This window comes from Sphaeramia orbicularis, chromosome 18, assembly GCF_902148855.1.
Source record: "Sphaeramia orbicularis chromosome 18, fSphaOr1.1, whole genome shotgun sequence".
In the NCBI taxonomy this organism is placed as follows: domain Eukaryota; kingdom Metazoa; phylum Chordata; class Actinopteri; order Kurtiformes; family Apogonidae; genus Sphaeramia; species Sphaeramia orbicularis.
This window is the reverse complement of record NC_043974.1, coordinates 18,627,003-18,650,261: the sequence shown is the minus strand read 5'-3', so window position 1 is coordinate 18,650,261 and position 23,259 is coordinate 18,627,003. Positions and strand designations below refer to the sequence as shown.

The 23,259-nt window shown below is 37.0% G+C and overlaps 1 protein-coding gene across 13 annotated transcripts in view; it reads right to left on the bottom strand.

Annotated features, from left to right (window-relative positions):
• The window catches only part of ablim2 (actin binding LIM protein family, member 2), a 131,598-nt gene that overhangs the window by 37,218 nt on the left and 71,121 nt on the right, over positions 1 to 23,259 (bottom strand). For 9 of the 13 annotated variants that reach the window (XM_030161968.1, XM_030161967.1, XM_030161971.1 and 6 more), the window contains exons 3-9: positions 21,595 to 21,778; positions 16,287 to 16,399; positions 15,894 to 16,020; positions 14,867 to 14,960; positions 2,365 to 2,452; positions 1,254 to 1,312; positions 168 to 209 (exon numbers count right to left, since the gene is read on the bottom strand). In XM_030161968.1, coding sequence (XP_030017828.1) covers positions 168 to 209; positions 1,254 to 1,312; positions 2,365 to 2,452; positions 14,867 to 14,960; positions 15,894 to 16,020; positions 16,287 to 16,399; positions 21,595 to 21,778 — 707 coding nt within the window. The remainder of the gene's footprint in view (positions 1 to 167; positions 210 to 1,253; positions 1,313 to 2,364; positions 2,453 to 14,866; positions 14,961 to 15,893; positions 16,021 to 16,286; positions 16,400 to 21,594; positions 21,779 to 23,259) is intronic. The other 4 variants (XM_030161970.1, XM_030161972.1, XM_030161978.1 and 1 more) reach the window with 1 other exon arrangement.

The window sequence follows — 23,259 nt, the reverse complement described above, 5'->3', positions numbered from 1 at the left end:
CTTTATATGTGTGTTTACAGCCGCTGGTCTGTGCGTGTGGCTGCTACGCTACATGAAGCAAATACATAGGTGTCAAACATTATGATCAACCCATGCGGTGGACGGTTGTGAGGAGGGGTTGGCTGAGTGGGGTTTGGGTGGGTGCAGGGTCGTACAGGACCACCAACCTCTTGCTCAGGGACGTCATTGAGCTGTATCCGGACCTGCTTCTGGGAAGGAGAGGGGTTATGGTGAGGAATGAGGATGGGAGACGGACGGAGGGTCGATACTGGATGTGAGGCTGCTGATGTAAAGGTAAAACCAGTCACACCTCTCCTTTTCACTGGGATTAACCAAACGTGTCCTCATGAGATTTCAACTAAATATGATGACTTTAAGACCAACTTATACTCCTGTTCTGTTAGTGATATTTAACACAAGGTGGAACCCACAAGAGAAGCAGCTTTAAAACGCATAATATCTTCATTTCACATATTGAACTATCACATATTAAGTAAGTGGTTCCAGGCACAACAAATCCCGCCCCTCGCATGTATTGTAGCTTATTTTGGCATCGATCCAGCTGATGTCATCATGTCTATGCGTGTGATGATGTCAGCATATAAATTGCCTCTCTCTCTATATATATATATATATATATATGTGCCAAGTTTGAAGTAAATTGAAACAAAATTGATGTTTTTATAGACATTTGAAATGTTGCCCATTATAAGTAAATGGAAGAAGAAAAAAGATTTTAAAAATTCATAAAAAACTTGAACTTTGATCTACTTTTCCCAAAATGTAATGAGATCTATCCTGGGTCAGTGGCAATCTATAAACACAATTTGGTATGAATTCAACCAATAGTTTTTGCTGTTACAGACATTTGAAATTTTCGCTCATTATAAGTACATGGGATCTTTTTTTTTTTTTTTTAATTCATACCAATTTTTCACTTTGACCTGCTTTTTCCACAATGTAATGACATCTATTCTGGGTCACTGGCAATCTATAAATGCAATTTGTTATGGTTTCAACCCATAGTTTTGCTGTTAGAGTGTGAACAATCAAAGAGACAAACCGAACCAAAAACAAAACCCCTTACCTCCCTTTCGGGGGTGGGGTAACTATAAACCCCTGATCTTCCCATCTGGTAAAATGTCTTAACAAATTAAGCTCTACAAACTACCACAGTACTTTTGGAGGATTAGTGCCATAAAGGCTCATTTCTTTTTCAGCTGTAAAACCATATGACAGTGTTCCCCACCCACCTTGCTCTTCTCCTCCTGCTTGGCTGCTTGTCTACATGGAGGATGCCAGATAGAAGACCCTGAACACACACAGAGCATTTACAGATTTAGTACAACAGGCAAATGTTGAACTGATGACTTCGTATTATGAAGTCAGAGAAAAGCGGTGATTCAATAACAATAAAGGTGTCACAGTAACAGTAAACTAGAAAAGTGCTTCCAGACCTCCACCAAGGCAGATCAGTCCCCCCGCCCCAATCACCACCTAAATTTAATCATTTGTTCCTTGTGCCAGTATCAACATTTCCTGAAAATTTCATCCAAATCCGTTCATAAGTTTTTGAGCTATCTCGCTAACAGACAAACAGACAGACAGACAAATCCCGATGAAAACATAACCTTCTCCGTTTCACTTGGTGGAGGTAATAACATCTCTATGGCTGTGTCACTGGTACTCTGACCATTAACTCTTAAAAAGCTACAACTATTTCTGTGGTGACTTCCAAATGCATTTTCCTTTTTTTTTTTTTACACTTAACCTTATATTATTCTTATATTAAATTTGCTGATCATGTAAAGTCAAGCTTGTAAATTCAAAAGTTGTTATATCAAAACAGAAAAAAATGACTTTTTCAGTAAAATATACAGATTTTTCTGGAGAATCAATCTAGCTGAAAATAATGCCGTTTCCTCATTCACGACGAAGCCTCTGAATGTGCACATGGGTCATATCTGATGATGCTGAAAAGCTGAGAAACTGCATTTTGCTTCATTTATTTCAAAGTATTGACAGGGTAAGAGAAAGGTTCTCAAACATTTCAGATAAGTAGATACTTTTTGGTTGGTGGCAACTGTTTAGGTCTTTGAGGGTTAATTTACGAAGCCTGTTGCCTGATTTATCAGAAGTGAGCAGTCCCACAGTGTATTCATACATGCTGCTGTTTTAGGAGGATTAGAATAAGGGAACAAATTCTACCAAAAAATGACGTCAGTGAAAACGTGATAGCTCTTTATTATTTAAGAACAGACAGTCACATGTTCTAGGATTGACTCCTTTGTGATTAGGAAGAAATATGGTTGATCATTATATATTAAATCTGCAGCTACATTAAAAGATGTGACATGGTTTTACCTTGCAGATACATTTCTTCGCCCTCTGCAAACATCTGCTCACAGCGGGCACAGCGGGCACATGTGGGGTGGTAATGCTTCTCTCCAGCCTGCAGAGCAAACACAAAGAACATACCAAAATGATGTGGCACTTATTGGATGTGGGATGCTGTTTTCATTTCTACCCAAATGTAGATGTTGTTAGACAATAACTGGATCTTATCACTGCACCGCCTTGACCGGAAGAAGACCACATTGCTCTAAACTTAGCAGTGACTGAGACAAAGACTGCTTTTTGTATTTTGCCATTTTCTTGTGTGATAAAAATAGAATAATTGGAATAGAATAACAAATTCCAAACAACGGTAAATCTATAAAACAAGAAATTCTGAAAAAACACAGATTTCATGCTTGAAAAGTAGGAAGAGGATAAAGTAGTACTCACTTACTTAAACCTACCCAGTTGCCAATATCTTTTTTATTTACAAATATACTAACTTCTCTTTTACTTTACAATCTTAATTAAACATTTATATGTATTGTTAGCCTCATAGTATAATTACCAAAGTCATATTTTTTCAGGTCATAGTCAATGATGAAAAATGAAGCAGCAGTGTTAGGAGTAAAGTTATGCGGATATCACAGTTTGGCCAAAAATATATAATGTTGTGTGCTTTTTGCTTTACTGCGTGTTCTCATTTTTTTTGCATTGAGCACAATGAATGTATATGAACACGTCTTTGTTACTATATGAAAAAACTCAACAAAGAGAATTTAAAAAAAAAAAAAAAAAATATATATATATATATGTAAAATGTCAAGTGTCATGAGATAATTTGTGTTACAATGTGGCGCTGTATCAATAAAATTTGATCAACTGATTGACTGAATATGACTTAAGCAATTATGCTATGAGGCTAACGATATATAACTCACACACAAGCAGATAAACACAAACTATTTTATGGCTTCATCCATTTTATTTTGCTGAATGAATTTAGTTTTTTTTTTTTTTGGGGGGGGGGGGGGTATAATCTAATCTAAATATAATATAAACAGTATAAACTTTGAGTTCAGGCAAACTGAATTCAACTGTCAGTGTGTTTTCAGTGTGACACCTTCAGACATTAACTATGTTTTTGAAATTAGCTGATTAAAACTACAAATATGCAAGAGTAATTTATTTTTGTTTTTAACTTAAGATGGACCTCTGAGAGTCAACATTTTTACTCATATCATTTAATGAGCTCAGGTACAAAGGTACAAAATCTGCCATGGATATAATTTTTATATAATGATTGAAACAATTTTTCAGTGGCTTTTTGACTGAATTATATTATCATATTATTATACTGTATTACATCTATTATACGCTACATTATATTCTATTCTATCACATATTAGCTTTGATTCATATAGCTTTATCTTAATTCAATCAATCATGATTTTTTTGTCTTGTGTTTCACCTTTTTGACCTCCATAAGTTCTCATAAGTCTGCATTAGTTCTAATGGATGCATGTTCTAAATTCACATTCAGTGGCTGTGATGAAAATAAACAAACCAATGCTAAACAGACTAAATACAATAAAATGGATTTTGCAGCTTAATGAAATAAAACATGACGCTTTCCTCGTCACAAAGCCCACTTTATCAAATATTCATAATTGGTTTACTCCAATTTGCTGATACAGCATGAAGACTGGGGAGAGTTACGGAGCTGATTGTGATTCATGATCCAATTAGTGTTCTGTGAAGTGCCACAAGCTTAAGCGGGTAACAGAGCAAATGTTATGTTTCATGATTTAGTCACAAGGTGGAGCACTTGTGTTGAATAAGGCAGAGTTCAGGTACAGAAAGTGAAACTCTCCTACAATCTGAACCACAGTTGTTCAGCACTCTTCATCATCAGCTGTTAAGATACCTAAAAGTGCAAACTACATAAAAAAATCTGAATTAAGAACTTTCATGTGAGCGATTTCTTTAATGCTGAACTTCAAGCTTCCCGCACAAAGCAATAAAACCACAGAGTCTGCAGCAGCTGAACATTTATCATCAACTAAATGTCGCAGCGTGGTATTGCACGAAGGGAATCCACAAAGCAACACGAGGAGAGGGGAGCTCATGACAGTGAGGATGGATGGGTCTGCAATATTATGTAAAATCATTCTGGAACTGTGTCTTGACTATTAAAAAACAGTAAAACAAGTTGTACAGGTCCAAGATGTAGTTGCTATAATGTAGAATCTGTTTAATGTATATTCTGTTTCTGCATTCATTTAGATACTAATATAGTTAAAACCATGATTAACCCATAAAGACCCAGAGCTACTTTTGTGGCAGTTCCTAAATAAATTTTTCTCTCTATTTAACCTTTCTTCAATTAATCATCAATTATTATAATATTATCATCTGTATTTTGTGTTTTTTCAGTGTAAATCTTGTATTTTCCCATACTTAGTTTGCTGATCATGTAGATGTTCATTAACCCTTTATTGGGCAAGTGACTATTTTTGGTAATTTCCGTTACATTAAATATGGAGCCAATCCTGTGCCTCAGTGAGGTAAGAAGTGATTTAGAGAGATTTTATAGAAATTTTGAAGTTGTAAATAGTGAATATGAGTGATTTTTGTCAGTTTATGACCTTATAACAGTTGTTTTGTTGCATGTGTTTACTTTTTAGCAAGTGCTGCTTAGACGTTTTATGGCAAGAGGAGGGAGACTATTGTCATGCCAACCGACCAGGAGGAAGATGAAGGTGTCCAATATCCCACTAAGGTTGAAATTTTGAATTTCAGAGTATTTCATTGAGTGCCCTATAAAGGGTTAAGGGCCACAGGGAAAGATTCTAACCTCTTGAGACCCAGCAATGTATTTTTGTTATCTGTAGAGGACTTTCACAGCTTTACTAACAAAAACGCAGTCCACGGCAAAGGACATTCCACAAAAAAAGTTATCTGAAAAACTGTTGCAATATGCTGTTTCCAATCAACGATTAGTTCTAGTAAAAAAGCCAAAACTTTTACTTTCCTGGGTCTCAGGTGGTTAAGGTCAGAAATTTTGAAGCTGTAAATAGTGAATATGAGTAATTTTTGTCAGTTTATGACCTTATAAAAGCTGTTTTATTGCATGTGTTTACTTTTTAGCAAGTGCTGCTTGGATGTTTTATGGCAAGAGGAGGGAGACTGTTGTCACAGCAACCAACTAGGGGTAGATGACGACATCCAATAACAGACTAAGGTTGAAATTTTGAATTTCAGAATATTTCAGTGAGCTCAGATTTAAGTCAAGGGCTATTATATCAAAAACAGAAAAAAACTGAGGGAATAGTGACTTTTCTCAACAAAATCTATCAATAACTGAACATAAACCCAGTGTGTCCATCCACTGTCATTTATCAAATTCCATGGGTTTTACTGGTGAATCAATGTTGTAGAAGATGATAGTGTTTTCACGTTCACTACAGAGCCTCTGAACGTCCAAATGGGTCATATCTGATGCCCATGAAAGGATGATAAATTGTATTTTACACCAATTATTTACATGGATTGATAAGATTAGTGGATCAACAGGTATTAACCAGTTTAGATCAGTAGATGCTTTTGGTCGATGGTGGATATTTGGGTCTTTATGGGTTAATGTAAAATACTGTGCATATTGTTGGAGAAGTATAGTCTGTTCTAATATGGGTGGTCCATGAAAAACAGTTAGTTCATATATTGAAAAAAGTAAATGTTTGATTCTAAATGTCTTAAGATGTCAGCTCCAATATAAAGACTTCAAATTGTTCGGGGGAATTTTGCTTCTTTTGCCTTGTTTTGTGTTTTGACAACAAGAAACTGCAACCAAGTGGAATTATCTCATACGCTGGCACTCGCTGTCTAAAGAAAAATGTGTGATTTGTGAATTCAATAACAAACTAAACAGCTCAAGATGGATATTTTTTGCACTAAAGTCATTCACTTTCTCTTCTTGCCAAACAGTCCTCTGACGTCTGCTGATCTCCAGCTCCCAAAAGTATGTCATCATGCTTCAGCGCCGGCTTTGCTGTGTCATTTCAATATAGAATAAGAACAGAAAACAGGACGTCAACACCCTATTTCTTGGATAACACCCCACTTATCTGCAACAAATGGACCGCAGATGGAGAGCAACAAGACGTGTAGGACTGACCGAAAATGATCAGGGAGACTTCAGAGAAAGACAGGGCAGGTGTTCGAGTACTGGCAGCGTGATGTGGACGCCGTGCCAAGAGCTCATACTTGAACCAAAGTGAGATAACTGAAGACATAGAGACCAAAAGAGAGAGGAAGTTGACTTTGAAACATCGAGGCCCAGAGATAAAGGGCCGGAACTGGATTGAAATGCAGACATGGAAAGTACGAGGTTAGCCAGAAAGGAGATAGCAATGAAATCCGTCCTTTGTCAGAATCCAGTGGGAAAAATGATCATATTTAATGTCATGCAGGAATGATGTGTCACGGAAGAGGGAAGCTGAGGATGGGTAAGAGAGGAAATGAACTGGAGAGGTTATGATTAAATGCATTGGGGATTGGAGTCGTCAGAGGGTGAAATGTAGGCAGAATGCATTTCCCAAATTTACCAATATCATCCGCTGCCCACTCTGTAATATATGCATTGTCCACTCCTACCTCTTGCTGTTACAAAACCAGACTAGGGGGATCCATTTAGAAGATTAGATTCTAGAGCCAGGCAGCGAATACACAATCACACTCACAAACTGAGTCATAGTCAGTCTTCATCAAGTACATCCTACAAATAAATGCACTGACTTTAAGGTGCTTCAGATAACCTTCCAATCATACCTACACACAAAGTGAAATGTACCTGCTGTGAATGAGGCAACACATGAGTGCACCTCCAAGGAAACAATCCAGCTACATGACAAAGTATGACATAAAAGGTCATGAAAACTACCAGAGGAAATCTAATTCACTTCTTCAAAGTGTACAGTTGCCAGCAGCATTTTGAAACCAGACCTAAGCATAGCCTCTGAACTGAAACTTGGAGAATTTACAGACTTTAGTTGATTCTGGGACACTTTATTAACAACTGGTATCAACAGAACCTGGCTCTGATAGTGGCATGTCAACTGGAACTAGTGACTTTGAAGGATAATAATAACTGGGTCTGTATTTCAGGGTTCCTACAGGTTTCTACAAATGTAAGACTTTTTATTTAGGACAGAATTTAATGCCCATTTCACAGCCTATTTTGCCATACTGGCAAAAATGTGCGACTCCTAGAATTTAGGAAAACTCCTGTCAACCAGGTCGAGAATGATCTTTTCTCCAACCAGGCATTATTAAATTTACATTATTAAGTTAGCAATAATTGGTTCCTAATTTTAGTATAAATTGTCGGGTTGGAATGGGTGGACATGTCACAGACACATTTAAACACAATACAGCCAACAAGTTTATAGCAACATAACTTAAGACCTACCAAATCAATTTATTGATTTTTTTTTTAAACTTTATTTTTTATTTATTTTACCAACAGACAATACAACACAGAAACTAGGGGTCACTGGTTGAACACAAAATATTTAAATGACAGACAGTAGTAATCACGCAGGGTTTTGTTTATAGTCCAGCCATTTTCTCTAGTGCTTTATGAAGATATGTTCCTTGAGCCATAGGTAATAAGTCAATCTTTTCATAGAGTAGATTTCCTCTGTTATAGTCATAGCCACTGATCCTCAGGTTTGAGCCAGTTCCTTGTAATGGCCGTTTTGGAAGCAATTATAAGAATTTTAAACAGGTATTTGTTTTATTTCTCTACTACATCTCCAGGTAGCAATCCCAGCAAAAAAACTTGAGGTCCTTAGGAAATGTACCATAACAAATTTAATACCTTTTACAGACTTTTTTAAGGTATTAAATGCAGATTTGTAAAGTCAAGACTTCTAAGACCCTGCGGGAACCCTGTATTTGCTTTGATGCGTTCCAGATCTATTAAATCATTCTGATGAAGTCAAAGACAGTATTCTCTGATCTTGGTTAACACATACAGCATGTTGTGTCCTGTTAAATTATATTAGTAGAAGCTTTGGTTGTGTGTAGATTTTCAGTAAAGATTAGGTTTAAGTCAATTACCGTCAGAAAATAAAAGAAATTGGTCTTTTTCATTGAGAAATATTAATAAAAAATTGCTGAGTTCCTACTCTGTAACCTACTAGAGGAGAGGATTACTATATCTTCTCCAAAAGGCAGCTGCAGAATTGAGTACACATTGTTCAGGACAGCAAATAAATAAACGTGAATAATTCAGGGTTCATACACACATTTCAAGGTCAATTTCAAGCACTTTTTAAGCATTTTTAAGGGTAATTTAGAAATGTTTCCATTTAAATACATATCTAGAGGAATACATGATAATTTGTTTCACTTTTTTATTACAATGATATACGTCGTATTATGCTATAAACATATAAAATTACCTTTCATTATAGCAAAGAGTTTAGAAATTAAAGGAGAACACAAAGTTTTATCCAAAAAAAGAGAAGCCACTTGGCGTTCTTCAGTCACACTCTCACCGAGCCAATGATTAAGATTAAAATGTATCTGGAGTTGACTGAAAGCACTTGGAAATTTTCTTTTTCGACATTAAGTTTTATTTTTCAAAATGTATCACCTCTCTGTAAGTAGCTTGGCTTGGCATCTAACCTGGCGGAGTTAATATTAAAAATAAATAAATAAATCACATCACAAAGTTAGAATTACAAGTACTTTCAAGCACTGGAACTAAAATTCAAGTACCTTCCAGACCTTGAAAACACAACATTGAAATTCAAGCATTTTCAAGGACTTCAAGCACCTGGTATAATAGTGCTTCACATTACTGTCCCTTTGATCAGCAGAAAAAAAAAAAAATTATCTACCAACATATTTCCTCTGAACAGCCACAACAAACAGAATACATCTTAAATATAAAAAAAATATATATCCATAGCATTGAAGACTTGTCAAAGAGGTCCTACTTCTACTTGTTAAGTGACATGATACTGAATTGGAGGGACAGGACAGTTCGCTTCAACTCTTTAATACCTGAAGTGTCATCGCTGACACACCCTGCACATATACAGTTTGGATGGCTGTAACTCTTTCACTTTTGTGCAACTGGAAAAATTCCAACGGTTTCTGAAACCTGAGACTTTATTTATACTAGTTTAGACTTAATATCATTATTAATCATTTAAGGAGAAGGGGTGGGAGTGTATAAGTTAAGCTTCTTCTCACTCCTTTTTGAATATGTATTATATGTCTTATGTTTAAAAGTTTTGTTTGTTTATTTATTTTTCTTCTTTTTTGCCATTCTTATTCGAAATAAACACATCAATCAATCAATCAATAAAATGCACTAAATTGTAAATGACTGTTAAATTATTAAAGTTATCAGTGGTCTGGAAAAATGGGCAAAGGAACTCACTCACAGCATATTTCCTAAACTTTTCATAGTCAAAATAAGACAAAAAGTCCAGGCCATTTTATGCTTAAATTTTACAGGGTTAAATGTGACCAGATAATATTCCAGGTGGATCTGTTCTCACACTGCAGGTATTGAGCTTCACATCCACCACCAACAACTATACAGTCAGCGATGGGAGTGAGCAGTAAGAGTTCCTATTCAAGCTGCTCAGATGCTGCCAGTTCCAGTTATTGACTCGGTCCATCCCCATAGAGCACATGCTTTCATCTCCACCAAATGTCATGACATTTTAACAGTCCGTCTGCTGGGTACTGTTTTAAGTGCAGGTCAGTACAGGTACAGTTGACTGGAAATGGCTTCAACTCTTAATACGCTGACACATCTCACTGCGATGGCATTTCATTAAAAAACAAGGATACCGTAAGAGCTGGAGTTTTATTTATCAAATGTCAGAACTCATCAGCTCTCATTCCTCCAGGTCTCTTGAGTGATGTGACATGTTTTAAGCTGGAAAGCCCATATTTCCTGCACATTTAGATGAACAGTCAATGTTCTAAGAAAAGGTGGAAGTATTGGGATAAGAGGAAATACTAAAATGTAGCACAAAAGCAGCACAATTATGAAAAAAGTAAGGGCAGTCAAGGTGTCTTTGGTCAAATGTAAGACCTTACGTTCAGATAAAAAAGTAACAGTCCAACAGGCCTCATAGTTGTTGTGTTGAATCAGTCTTCCAGCCAGTCAGTCCAACATTACATTTTCATTTCTCCATGACTAATGTTTCTGCTTCTGATGTTCAAGCTGCTGAAGCTCATACCTGAACCCCTCCGTCTATGAATGATTGGTGTCCAATCTACATAACACTAAAATGCAAAAACATGAATCACAAATTTGACAAATTCTAAATGAAATATCATTTATTGTGTCAGTGTGCAATTTTTAAGACCGCTGAATGTCAGATTTAACCTGTCACATTTGTGGACAAGAGTTTCACAACTTTATACAAAAAAAAAAAAAAGAAAAGAAAAGAAAACTGTCCACTACGAAGGACATTCCATAAAAATGTTAAAAACTGTATCTGAAAAAACTGTTGCATCATGATGTTTCCAATATAGGCATTTATCTACTAAAAAACAAAAAAAGCTTGTACTTTGCTGACATGTCCTGGGTCTTAGGAGGTTAAGGATTAATTCCATTTTTTGGATAATTCTGGCCTTCGTTTAGGACAATCAATTGAAGACTTCTTCAGACTCTTTAAAGACACCCTGTAGGGGTTAAATAATATGCCAAATCTAGAATAAATCTTGAAATGACTGCAATCCAATAAAAAGTTTTGATAGTTTGTATTTTGATAAATGACATAACACACAAGTTCATAACTGTATGTGCAAACATCTAGATTTCAGACCTAGCTTAAAAAAACAGCTGCAATATGAGTGTAAATATATAGTACATCCACAGAAGTCTCAAAATAAAGCTTTGCCCAGTGAAAAATTAACTTCCAGTGTTTCTCACAAGAATATATCCACGTGCATTTTTAGATCACTATTTTGGTTTCCATGGTTTCCAGTGACAAATGTGGAAACTCTTAAAATTACTCTTAAAGCAGGGCAGGACCAAGGTCAATATTGCCACAAGCAAATAAACCTAGAACCACTTAAACACTCCCTCTTCAGTACATACAGAAAACACACAGACTTCCTAGTTTCAGGTCCTTTTAGCTCCTAAGTCCAGGTCCGTCCTTTTAGTCCTGCATGACTTAACTGGGCACGGATGAATCCAAGAACCAAGCTGCACACCTGATAGCCCACTACAATAGAAAATGGATGTGGATGATGTCATGTACGCACACAGAAAACACAGGAAAAAATGCTCTCATTCCGATTATTATGTTTCCGTTGCTCTCCAGACACCGGAACCTGATAGGTGTTTATGAAAGGAGAGGGTGTGATGAAAGAAAGGAGAGAAAATGAAGAGAGGGATTGTACTTTATCCTGATAATGCTTCTCTGTTGTTCAGAGGTCATGGCGAGAGCTTCCAAGACCCCCTGTCTAAAAGCTTTCTTCTCCTCCTCCTCCTCTCATCCCTTTTTCTGCCCAAGGTGAGTATCCTGTGTCCGTTCTCTCCATCTCTGCAGAACAACAGGCTGCTTCAGTACCGCCACATTCCCCTGCATTCACTTCTGCCTGCAGTAAAATTCTGTATTTGTAGAAGCTGCACATTCAGCTGCAAGATCCCAACTGCAACAACCCACTGCTTTTAAGTGGAGTTATACAGATAAGATTTTGAGGCAGAGGAACCAGATATAATGTCAGCAGTTACAGCGATTCTAGTAAATCTGCAGGTGCAACAATTACCTCACTGAGCGCTATCTGAAGTTAGTTAGCCCTCTAACTTCAGGGTTAAACCTGTACATTTTTGCTATTTTAGAGATAGCATGAGTTCACACTGAGTTCGGTTACCATGGGAATGCTCACTGCAGACCAAACCTGCAACGGCCTTTTTTGTCAGGCTCATACATCATGAAAAAAAAAAGAAATAACAATATACGCAGAGTGCAAATTAACCCCAAGGGATTCGTCCATGCGGTTTTGACCATATTCATTATGACTTGCACGGAAAACATCTATTACTGCTATTTGTGAAACTTGAAAATCTACATATTTTGCTGGTGCTAACTGAGCATTCTGGAGACAATCTCAAAAAGGACATTAATCTGCTCAACATCTACAACCCTAGAGAAACACAAGTACATTCTGACTTTTCTTGCCTGTCTATTCTGTCTATAAACACTCAAAAACTTAAAGAAATGACCTTGAACAAGAGGAAAAGTCTTACCGCGATTTCAAATTTTTGGCCTCATTGTGCAGCCTGCTGCTTCAAAGCATTGTGGTCAGGGTGAGTGCACGGTGTGGCACAGCTCTACATGTCCAGAGCATGTCTTTTCTGTTCTCTAATCCGACAAACACATTGTCACATTTGCAGTAAAGCTCACCATCACCTTCTCTCTTACACTGTCTTTATACTGCTCAAAAGAACACACAAACCAGATCGGGTCATTTTCACACACGCACACACACATACAGTACACTGATACAAGCATGACAGGGGATGACGTGTTTGGCTTTACATGTTTCTAACACCTCATATCTAATAATAACGCATAAAAAAGTTGAGATTATGTTTCCAAAAGGATGGGAGCGGAATGTGTAATCTTTCCTGGAGCATGTGGTGTTTTCTATAACAGAAGCTTGTGTTGCTTTGTTTGCGTGGCACACAGAGGACTAGTAGCCTACCTGAGAGTCAGCCTGAGGGCCAGAAAAGGTACATGAACAAGTTTGTGTGCAGAGCAGAGTCAGGTCAAACTCATTAGCCCAGAGCTAAAACAAAAATATAAAAGCCAGCTTATGCCGACTAGTGATGTAGCCTTCAAAGTGGAGCTGATGCTGCCTGGATGGTTTCATCATTGCAGGAGACACGAGCATCAATGCAAAATACTTCCCTCCTGAAATGATGAGGTAAAACTGGGTGGGATAGAGCAGCGTTAGCTATAATGGGCCTTTTCATATTCATCATTTATCTGTCCTGCAGTAGAGTTGTGTAGGATCTGTTCAAATGTTAACGCCTCCCTGGAGAAATGGGTCAATACTGCATGTGTTAGGTGAACAATAAGGATAAAAGGTACCAACATATGAAATAACAGGGTACAGTAGAAGTAAAATATGACCTTACATGTCCCATAATGCAATTTGCTGACTAGTTTTTATGATAAAACTTTGAAAATAGGCCTTGTTTCCCGAAAGGCATTCCTGTGATGCTGCACGACCTTAATGTGAGTAAATCCTTGCAGCCAAGTTCTGAAATATTGTCTTTTCTTGACCATTGTTATAATACTAATAAATATAATGATGGATTAGATTTCTATAGAGCTTTTCAAAGCACCCAAAGCCCTTTCCATTATTGATCCATTATTCATTCACTCTCACATTCACACTCTGGTGGTGGTAAACTACCAGATGTCCTGGGGCAGACTGACAGAAGTGTGGCTGCCAATCCGCAGCAAACGGACCCTCCGACCACCACCAAACATTCATACACCAGTGTGAGTGACACTGGGGGCAAGGTGGGTGAAGTGTCTTGCCCAAGGACACAACGGCATATGACAAGCAATGGCTGCCCGTGCTGTTGTTCAACATTTCTGTAATATTTGTGTGATCTGAATGTCTCAGCAAAGTACAAAATTTTGTAATCTGAAATCTTTAAACTTTGGACAAAGCTAAGCAAGTATGTATTGATCTTTTTGTTTTAAAATGCATAGTTTTAGTCACTTTAATTTAGAATAAATAAGGGTTCAGGGATATCAACATGAGAGTTTTGGTTGCATTAGTTAAAAGACAAACCACATCAAAGTAAGTCATTCACATTTTTCACAAAGTCTGAGTAAATATTCTGTTCCCATTTGTTTCTTTCTATAATGTTACCACTCACAGTAAAATAGAACAGACTCCTGAGGTTTTTTTCTTGGCAGTTATAGCCACATTACTTATTTTTGGATTATGTATAGGAGTGTTTTGTGAAAGCTGATTAAGTCAGGATATTTTGCAGCTGTCTGTTGAATATTCCTCTTAGAATTTGATATGTCATTAGGGACGCTGCTCTAGAAATACACTGCCCATAAAGTTGGAATAAAGTATTTTTACTGCTTCTGATGAAATGATTGTGACATGCAATTTATTCTTGATAGATCAAACATAACTGGGACTCAGTATGTAAGCATTGCAAGTCAAAGGTGATTATTGATGTGTATAAATAGGACTGTGTCTGAAAACAAAATTATTCCATCTTTATGGGCAACAGTGTATTTATCTCTACCAGCCTTTTTGGACTTTTCCCATCAATCATAATACCAACAACTATAAGTATCTTCATTCATTAATCCACTTTATATTATTTCTCTGTGATTCTCACTTCTCAGTTGAGCTTCACAAATAGGAAACGATGCGTTACTGTGTATATTTTCATGGACATCCTGATCTCCTATACCCCAATACTAAATGTAGCCCATCAGTGCTGTACCTCCAGGACTTTCCCAGTGATGTACTTCTTGCAGCTCTCACACTGGATGCCAAACATGGCGTGGTAGTCCATCTCACAGTAGGGGATCCCATCCCTGGTAAGAAATTAGAGGACAAGATGGAACATCAGAGACAAAACAGATGTGGGTCCTTCTATGAAACTGGGTTCATTTTGGTACCTGGCACTTTGCCAGCTTTTTAGATCCCATAATAAAAGAGAAATTTAGACATATTTCCCCCCAGGATGTACCTAATGATGACCTCAGATAAATGCAAAAAAAGTATGCTCTTGCTCTGAGCCATCCCAAAATTAATTTCTAATAAAATATTGGGGCCAAAAATAGGACCAAAGTTGGGACAGGAAAACCTACCTAGGTGTCAGTGCATTTCATCTGGAAAATATGGCTCGAAATGTTCTTATATATCACTAGAAATAAAGACACTGTTAAATTTGAGGATCCTACTGGTTTTTCTAATCCAGACATGTGGGTTTTTCATGAATCTCAGTCTTACTCCAGGTTTCGCGTGTAACCCATCGTGTCCACTCGCATTACATGTGGAACCGGTCCATTTAAACACAAATATATTGCAAGTGATTTTGCAACAGCGGCCATTTTTGTGAAACACTCTGCCTTGCATTATTAGTTCAATTCCCAAAATGTACCTGTGAGAGAATAAAGAGATATTCAAAAAAATAGTAGCGCATTATTTTCGTGTCCTTTTTACCGGATTGCGTGTGGATTTTTGTATAAGAAATAACATAAAAAAAGATAAAATGTGTTTTATCTGAAAAATAGTTTCTCTTTTATCTCAGGAAATATTTATTTTTAAAATAGACCCAAAGTTCTTCCAAACTTGCTTCATAACATTAGTCTACATCTGATTTGAATTTTTAGCCCCTTTGTCCTGTTTTTAGGGACCAGTTTCATAGAAGCACCCACATATGCTTTTGTGATACAGCTAATCTTTGCTCGTTACTTTCATTTATGTGTGAAACGGTGCATTAATCTGTTGATTTGAGGACTTACTTGCTGATGTACTCGGCGTTAAGCACCTTGTTGCAGACTTTGCACTTGAAACATCCCAGGTGCCAGTGCTTGTCCAAAGCTACCAGAGACTGTTCATTCTTAAACTCCTTCCCACAGCCACAGCAGTCTAATCACAGGACAGAGACAGACAATAAACCAGGGTTTGTGAGGGAAAATGCACATAAATATGATTATTTCGGTAAAATTGCCTTCAGTTTAGTTTCCTCAGAGAAATAACAAAACTGAATTTAAGGGATTGAATTGCAACTGCCAATTTACGGCTGGAGCAGAAAATTGCAATAACAAAAATATAGTAGGTAATCTTTGTTTGCAGTAGATAAGAGTTTACTTGTGGCATGATGAGACATAAACAAATATAAACAGAGTACTGACTGTGGACAGCCTGTATGGGTGCAGGGCTGTTGGCAGGGAGAGGCTGGGTGCACTTTTGGCAGATGCACTCCTTCCCGTTAAATGTCACTCGGTCGCCAGCCGGGAATGGCTGTCTGCAAACAGAAAAAATACAGATGACAAAAGATAATGAAGCTGACAGTTTGGAATACATTGTAAGACACTGGAAAGTGCAAGGTGATTCTGCAGCTGTCAGGGTTTGGCACGGCCATACTTTTGTTGTTTCCGTCCTCAGTCATTTATTCTGTGACAATATTTGGTATACTGTATAAATATTCTACAAAAATCTATAGTTGAAACGGTGCATTGAAAGAAATGGTAAAAACAATGTTGTCTGCAAGTAATTTTATGTGGTGTATTTAATCCTTTTCTACATATTTATCCATTCCTAAGTAATTTATCATCATTTATTACACTATTATCCTCTGCATTTCTCAGTGTAAATCGTGTTTTTCCTATATTTAAAAGACTGATCATGTAAAACAGGGGTGTTAAACATACGGTCCATGGACCAAAAGACCAGCCCACAAACGGGATAATGTGAAATGCAAAAATCACACTGAAGATATTAATAATCAATAATTTTAGTTCAGAAGCCACAAAAAGTGGGTCGGATCAGTAAAATAATATCATAATAACCTAGAAATAGTAACAACTCCAAATTTTTCTCTTTGTTTTGGTGTAAAAAAGTAAAATTATATTTACAAACAATCCTTTCACAAAAAATGTGAATAACTTGAAATGAGGAGTAAATGCAATTTTAACAATATTCTGCCTTTTACCAAATCTTTTGTGCATTTGTAGATCCACTATGATCTATAAGGTGTAACGTACAAAAGTAAATGATAAACGGAGGCATAATAATTTTTAAATTGTCCTTATTATTCTTAAGAAATTTCAGGTTGTTCATGGTTCTTCACATTTTTTAAGGATAGTTTGTAGATGTAAACCTTTTCATAATGTACTTTTATTTTTTTCACTGTTTCATTTGAGATCTTATTGACCTGAATGTGACCCCTGAACTAAAATGAGTTTGACACCCCTGATGTAGATGTTTATAAAAGTATAAAAGTTATTACATCAAAACAAGAAAAATCAAAGCTCACTCAGCAAAATTCATCATTCGCTGAACATACGACAAATTTATACAACCACTGTCACTTGTCAAACTACATGGGTTTTACTGGTGAATAAGTTATTGCAGAAAATAATTTCCATGTTCACTAGCCTCTGAATGCCCAAAGGGGTCATATCTGATGCTAATGAGAAGCCGAGAAACTGGTTTAAAAGTTATTAAATGCTTTAGATATTTTTTGCAGATATTTTTGGTAGCTCAGTTCCACCCATTCCTTTATGCGCTAGTCACAACACACATTTAGGTATTAACATTTCCTCCAGGCTGTCAGGGTTGTTTAGATGCTTGAGGGTTAAACCGGGGCTGAGGTTGACTGGTTGGTTGGTTTGTGATCTCATTTACTGATCCCAATGGAAAACTACAGTGTGTACTGAGAACTGTTTGAAATAAAAACACATAATTATATAATGCAGAGATATTTATTTATTAGGGGAATGCCTCCATGTATGAATAAATGAAGTGGAGTATTACTTTTCTATCCATAACTAATTTCTGTGATGCTGCAGTGAATCCTTAGCACTCAAGTTTAAAAATACTGTCTTTCTTTGGCCATTGTTATGTGATTGTCCACCATTTCCATTCTATTTATGTACTATTAGGCATCTGCAAGTCTCTGCAAGTTGTGAATATATCTAAAATCTTTACCCTTCGCACAAAGCCATGCAAATTTCCACTGATCTTTTGTGTTAAAATATGCTAATCCAAGTGAGTGCAATTCAGGACACACTGACCTTGACACTGAATGGCTGAGTTGTATTCACTAACTGAGTCATTTTAGCTACAAATGCTGTAGCTATTAATTAGTACATCAAAACAATGCTAATCCCCTCTAGCTGTTTATTTATGCTGCTCCAACACAGTAGCTGTCACTGAGTCAGGCGCAGAAGGAATGACTATTCTCTGGCAAAGGCAGGGCTGGAACTGGCTGCCACGTGCTGCTTCCTACAGAGCAGAAATTTGATATTAGATCGGCTGTCGCACCGTCACAGCCAGCTACTGAAAGATAAATACATCCAAACAGACCAAACAGTGACAGAGATTACAGGTTAGTCACATATAAACTGTAAAATGTCTAACTTTAGGATGACATGTTGAGTCTATCATTGAGAGCTTGAATTTTAGAGGCTGCTGCTACAATGAAACTTACGCATGTCTGCAGATGTGTGACACATTTTCTTCTATTTATTTGACATTTTACATCAAATATTATGAGCCTTTATGTAAATAATTACGCTTCTAACAACTTAGTAGGTGGAACTTTAGTTTTTCAAACATATTTTTTAGTACATTGGCTCCTGAGAAAAATATCTGGCTCTTTGAAAGTTAGAAGTTTTGCTTCCTTTCTATTTCTGTCTGTGATTTGGTTCTGCACTGGAAGGAGAGAATTAGTTTTACAGAGCTGATAACATCTGGTCACTGCTTCTGACAATGATAAGATAGATCCAACTGGATCAGAAAGATACTCAAGATATCTATACTCCATTTCTCCAATTTATTATCAAAATATGATTCACTACAGCTTCATAAGATGCATAAGACTTATTACAAGATCTATCTATCTATCTATCTATCTATCTATCTATCTATCTATCTATCTATCTATCTATCTATCTATCTATCTATCTATCTATCTATCTATCTATCTATCTATCTATCTATCTATCTATCTATCTATCTATCTATCTATCTATCATTTTTATAGACTCGTCTTCATTTTTTCTTATTAAACTGCTGGGATGGGATGAAATTTGAATATATGCAGAGAAAAATACAGGTATGCCGTGCATAAGGAGATTACCGTGGATCAGTATACTTATCGTATTTGAATTTTGTATAATCGGCTCCACTGTTTACACATGCAGACAGACAGGAACAGACACTAACATCCAGACAGTGGGAGTGAAAAGTCAAAGCAGGAGTACTCTCGCTGAATTCTTAATGAACCCAGTGTTATGTCTAACCCTAAGCAGCATTTGCTCTCTCAGTCAATGCCTCTCAGACCTATTTTTACATTCCTCACAATAAGCCTGTGTGTTTTGCCACCACAAAAGCAATATTTGTGATAAGAGGAGCGCAGGAGTTTTGATGATCACATTACAAACCTCAAATGCCACACTGGAACATTCTGCTCTCAAGTTCTGCACAGAGATCACTGAGGTATGATAGCACGAACACAGATGCTCACACACGCATAGAAAACCCGGCCTCAGTTCAGGCGACACTTAACACTAGCCGAGGGAATGCGCTAAGTGGCCGCACTGACTGACCACACACTTAAAATTCCTGCCAGGGAGAGGCTCTCATTACCTTTCTAGGCCTGAGAAACAACACACAGTGCACAGTCAGGAGAAGTATTCACATGGTGGGGAACAGGTGAAGATGACTGAGGCTTGCTGCGACACGTGTCTCCATGTGCTTTCCTATATTTATACATATATATGTGATAGTTTGATGTTCTTAGAAATTACATCGACACCAGAAGTCCTGCTGTTGACGATATGTGTAAAGACGCACACCTGGTGTGAAAACAGTGTAATCAAAGATGTTTTTGTGTTATGATTCTGAGTCAGTTTCAGAGTCATGGGAAAGCAGGAGGGGTCAGGGCAACCAGCTGATGCAGATACATGAGGTTTGTCTTACAGTAACACTATTCATTTCTCACTGTCAAGCTCACACACAGCTTTATAACTTGTTAACTTGCATGTGGCCAGATTTGTTCTTTTTTTTTTTTTTTAGCATATTTTGTAAGAGTTGTTTTCAACATTAATACAAGCCTGCATAATGGTTTTTAGCACAGCGTAACAGTATGTACGCACTGTAAAATGGTCCCTGTCTGTGTTTTACTATTTTGGAGTCATGGCATTGCTTCATGTCAGATTTTACTGCTTTAGATGTTTAACCTCCTGAGACCCAGGAAAGTAAAGGTTTTGGTTTTTTTGTTGTTGTTTTTTTTTTTACATTAAAAAACTGGCTTTATTGGAAACAAATACAAATGAAATACATTGGGCAGCATTTTTTAAAAGTAAAGCTGTGAAACTCTTTGCCAGGTCTCAAGTTTCAGTTGACTTTAAGTTAAAAGCTGTTGGTAATTAAATCTATAGCAATACATCATATTCTGTAAGACAGTGGTTCTTAAACTTTTTACAGTGGAGTAACCCCTTAAATATACTTTTTTTAGCCAAGTATCTCCAATTCTCACCTCAGAATTCCTGACTGAATAAAATTACGCAATATTTTGTTCCAGTGCCAAAGGTGTCTGTTTACAAACAACATATATTTAACTGTAATGTATAAAAAATAACATACTGTTTAAGCTAAATTTTGTGTGCAAAATAGAAACTGAAAAGTGAATAGTAAATAAATTGATCATTAATTATTAAATAAACCTTTCATCAAACAAAAAATATTACTTAGTTACTCAAATAAACTCATTTCGAATAATATAAAATAGAAATGTTCTTAAAATGTTACCAAAGCTTAAACAAGATGACTGACAATAAAACTACTACATGAATGAATTTATTGTGTTTTATATTTGAGCATTAATGCTCGTTATTTATTTTGTATTGAGTACATGATGACTTATCCACTTACCCCTGGGGGTACGTGTACTCCACTTTGGGGACCTCTGCTGTAAGATCATCATATGTTTGTGTAATTTTCCTGTCATGTGAGAACTGTACATCTACTTAGAGTCAACTTTTAATTAGCTCAGGTCTCTTTTCAGCTTTCTAACAATGGATTTTCCTGCAAATCCAAGAGGGTTTTTAAAGAATTATTTGCTTAACCTCATAATACCCAGCTATGGGTTTTCTGTCCACATTTATGGATAAGAGTTTCACAACTTTATACAAAAAAAAAGAAAAGAAAACTGTCCACCACAAAGGACATTCCATAAAAATTTTAAAAACTGCATCTGAAAAGACTGTTGCATCATGATGTTTCCAATATAGGTACTTATTTAATAAAAAAACGAAAAAAGCTTGTACTTGGCTGACATTTCCTGGGTCTCAGGAGGTTAAGAATGGATGAGAATGTTGGCATATGTAGTGCAGTAAACAGTACAATATTTGCCTATTATTTGGATATATAACACAAAGGTGAAACTATTCAGTGAAAAAATGCATTGGGGTGAGTGAGGGTGCACACACTTACTTGCAGGAGGCGCAGACAAAGCAGCGTGGGTGGTAGGTCTTGCCCAGTGCGGACACCACCTCCCCTTCAATGAAGTCTTGGCAGCTGAAGCATCGAGTCCCGTACAGTCGCTGGTAGTCCAGGGTACAGATGTATTCACCCTGTCGCACAAAGAAGCCCCCCTGGGCCAGTTCACATCCACACACTGGGAAAACAGAGACAGAGGAGGAGGAGGAAGATTAGCAAATGGACCAGGAACGAAGCAAAGATGGAGAGGAAAGAGGCAAGGAACAAAAGGGAGAAAAAAGAGACAGATTAAAAAAAAATACCAATTATGCAATACAATGAAAGTACTGCTCTGAACTATTTCCATAATTAAATGCATATAATACAAGAAAATTCACACATTGGGATGTCATAACTTATTATCTACATTTCTCTTTTTATTGTTGCCAACTGACCATTAATTAGTGTAGATACTCAGTTTCATTTATTCACAATGACCACTAGTTGAAGTGTTTTCTTTGTCTTTTGTGCAAATTAGGAAATGCTGCACTCAGTGTCTGCTAAAAACAGCAGGCTACCATTGTCATTGTAAGGATGCTGACATGTTCACATCTTTTCATTTTGAATCAGCATTCAGCTTAACTAACTGGATGGATGGATGGATGGATGAATGGACGGATGGACAGATAGATGGATGGATGGATGCGCAGCTGTATATGTAATGTGTCATTTAGGGAATGAAATGCAGTTTATTCTTGTTTCTCATAGAGCTTCACTCCATTTTATAGTGTGTTAATGAAAATTCACATTGTTAATTGCAACACAGAATACAGAGCCAGTATCTTCCAACACATTCTCCTCTATAGAAGCATAAGAATCGCAGTAGAAAGCAGAGGATGTTGTTGTGGTCACAAGCAGAGCCTGTAGGACACGTCTGGTTGTTGTCTTTTTTAAGAGCCAATAACATCACACAGAGAATGGGCGTGTTTTTATCATGTGTGTGACTATTTGTCTGGCTCTGAACAATGCCTAACAGGAACTCCGAAATTACCCCCCCCCCCTTATGAACACACAATGATTACACACGGTAACCATGGCAACTACATGACATCACAGAGCTGCCACGCCCTCAGGGGAAACCTTGCTCTATTTTTCCACTCCTTTAGCAAAAACAAAGCCCCTCCTTTTCTTCCCTCTATTCTTTCTTTCTGGAAAAATAGGCAGGAAAGATAAATGGGAGATGTTTGCGCGGGTTAGTGTCGTGGCCTCGGATTGGCTCAGTCAACCATCGGCACACGCACGGACAGACAAACTCAAACTTGCAGGGATGTGTGAAGATATGAGCCACATTCGAGGCATGTGAGATGGATTACACAGACATGACATATGCTTTAGAGAACACACATAATCATGCTCTTAAGAACAGGAAGGTATGAGGTATGAGGTCATGTACAAAAACATGCGGGAAATCACACGTTTTCTCAGAGCACATGCTACCAAGATGTAAACAACACACACTTGAGAACACCGGTGCATCAGCGCTTGTGGGTCTCCCATGTCCAATTTTCCAGTTTTCCAGAAAACCAACTAACAACAAACAAAAACTTGAGCAAAAAAAAAAAAAGAGGTAAGTAGTATCCCCCCACCCACATTGGTCCACATTCACTTAATTACAAGTGT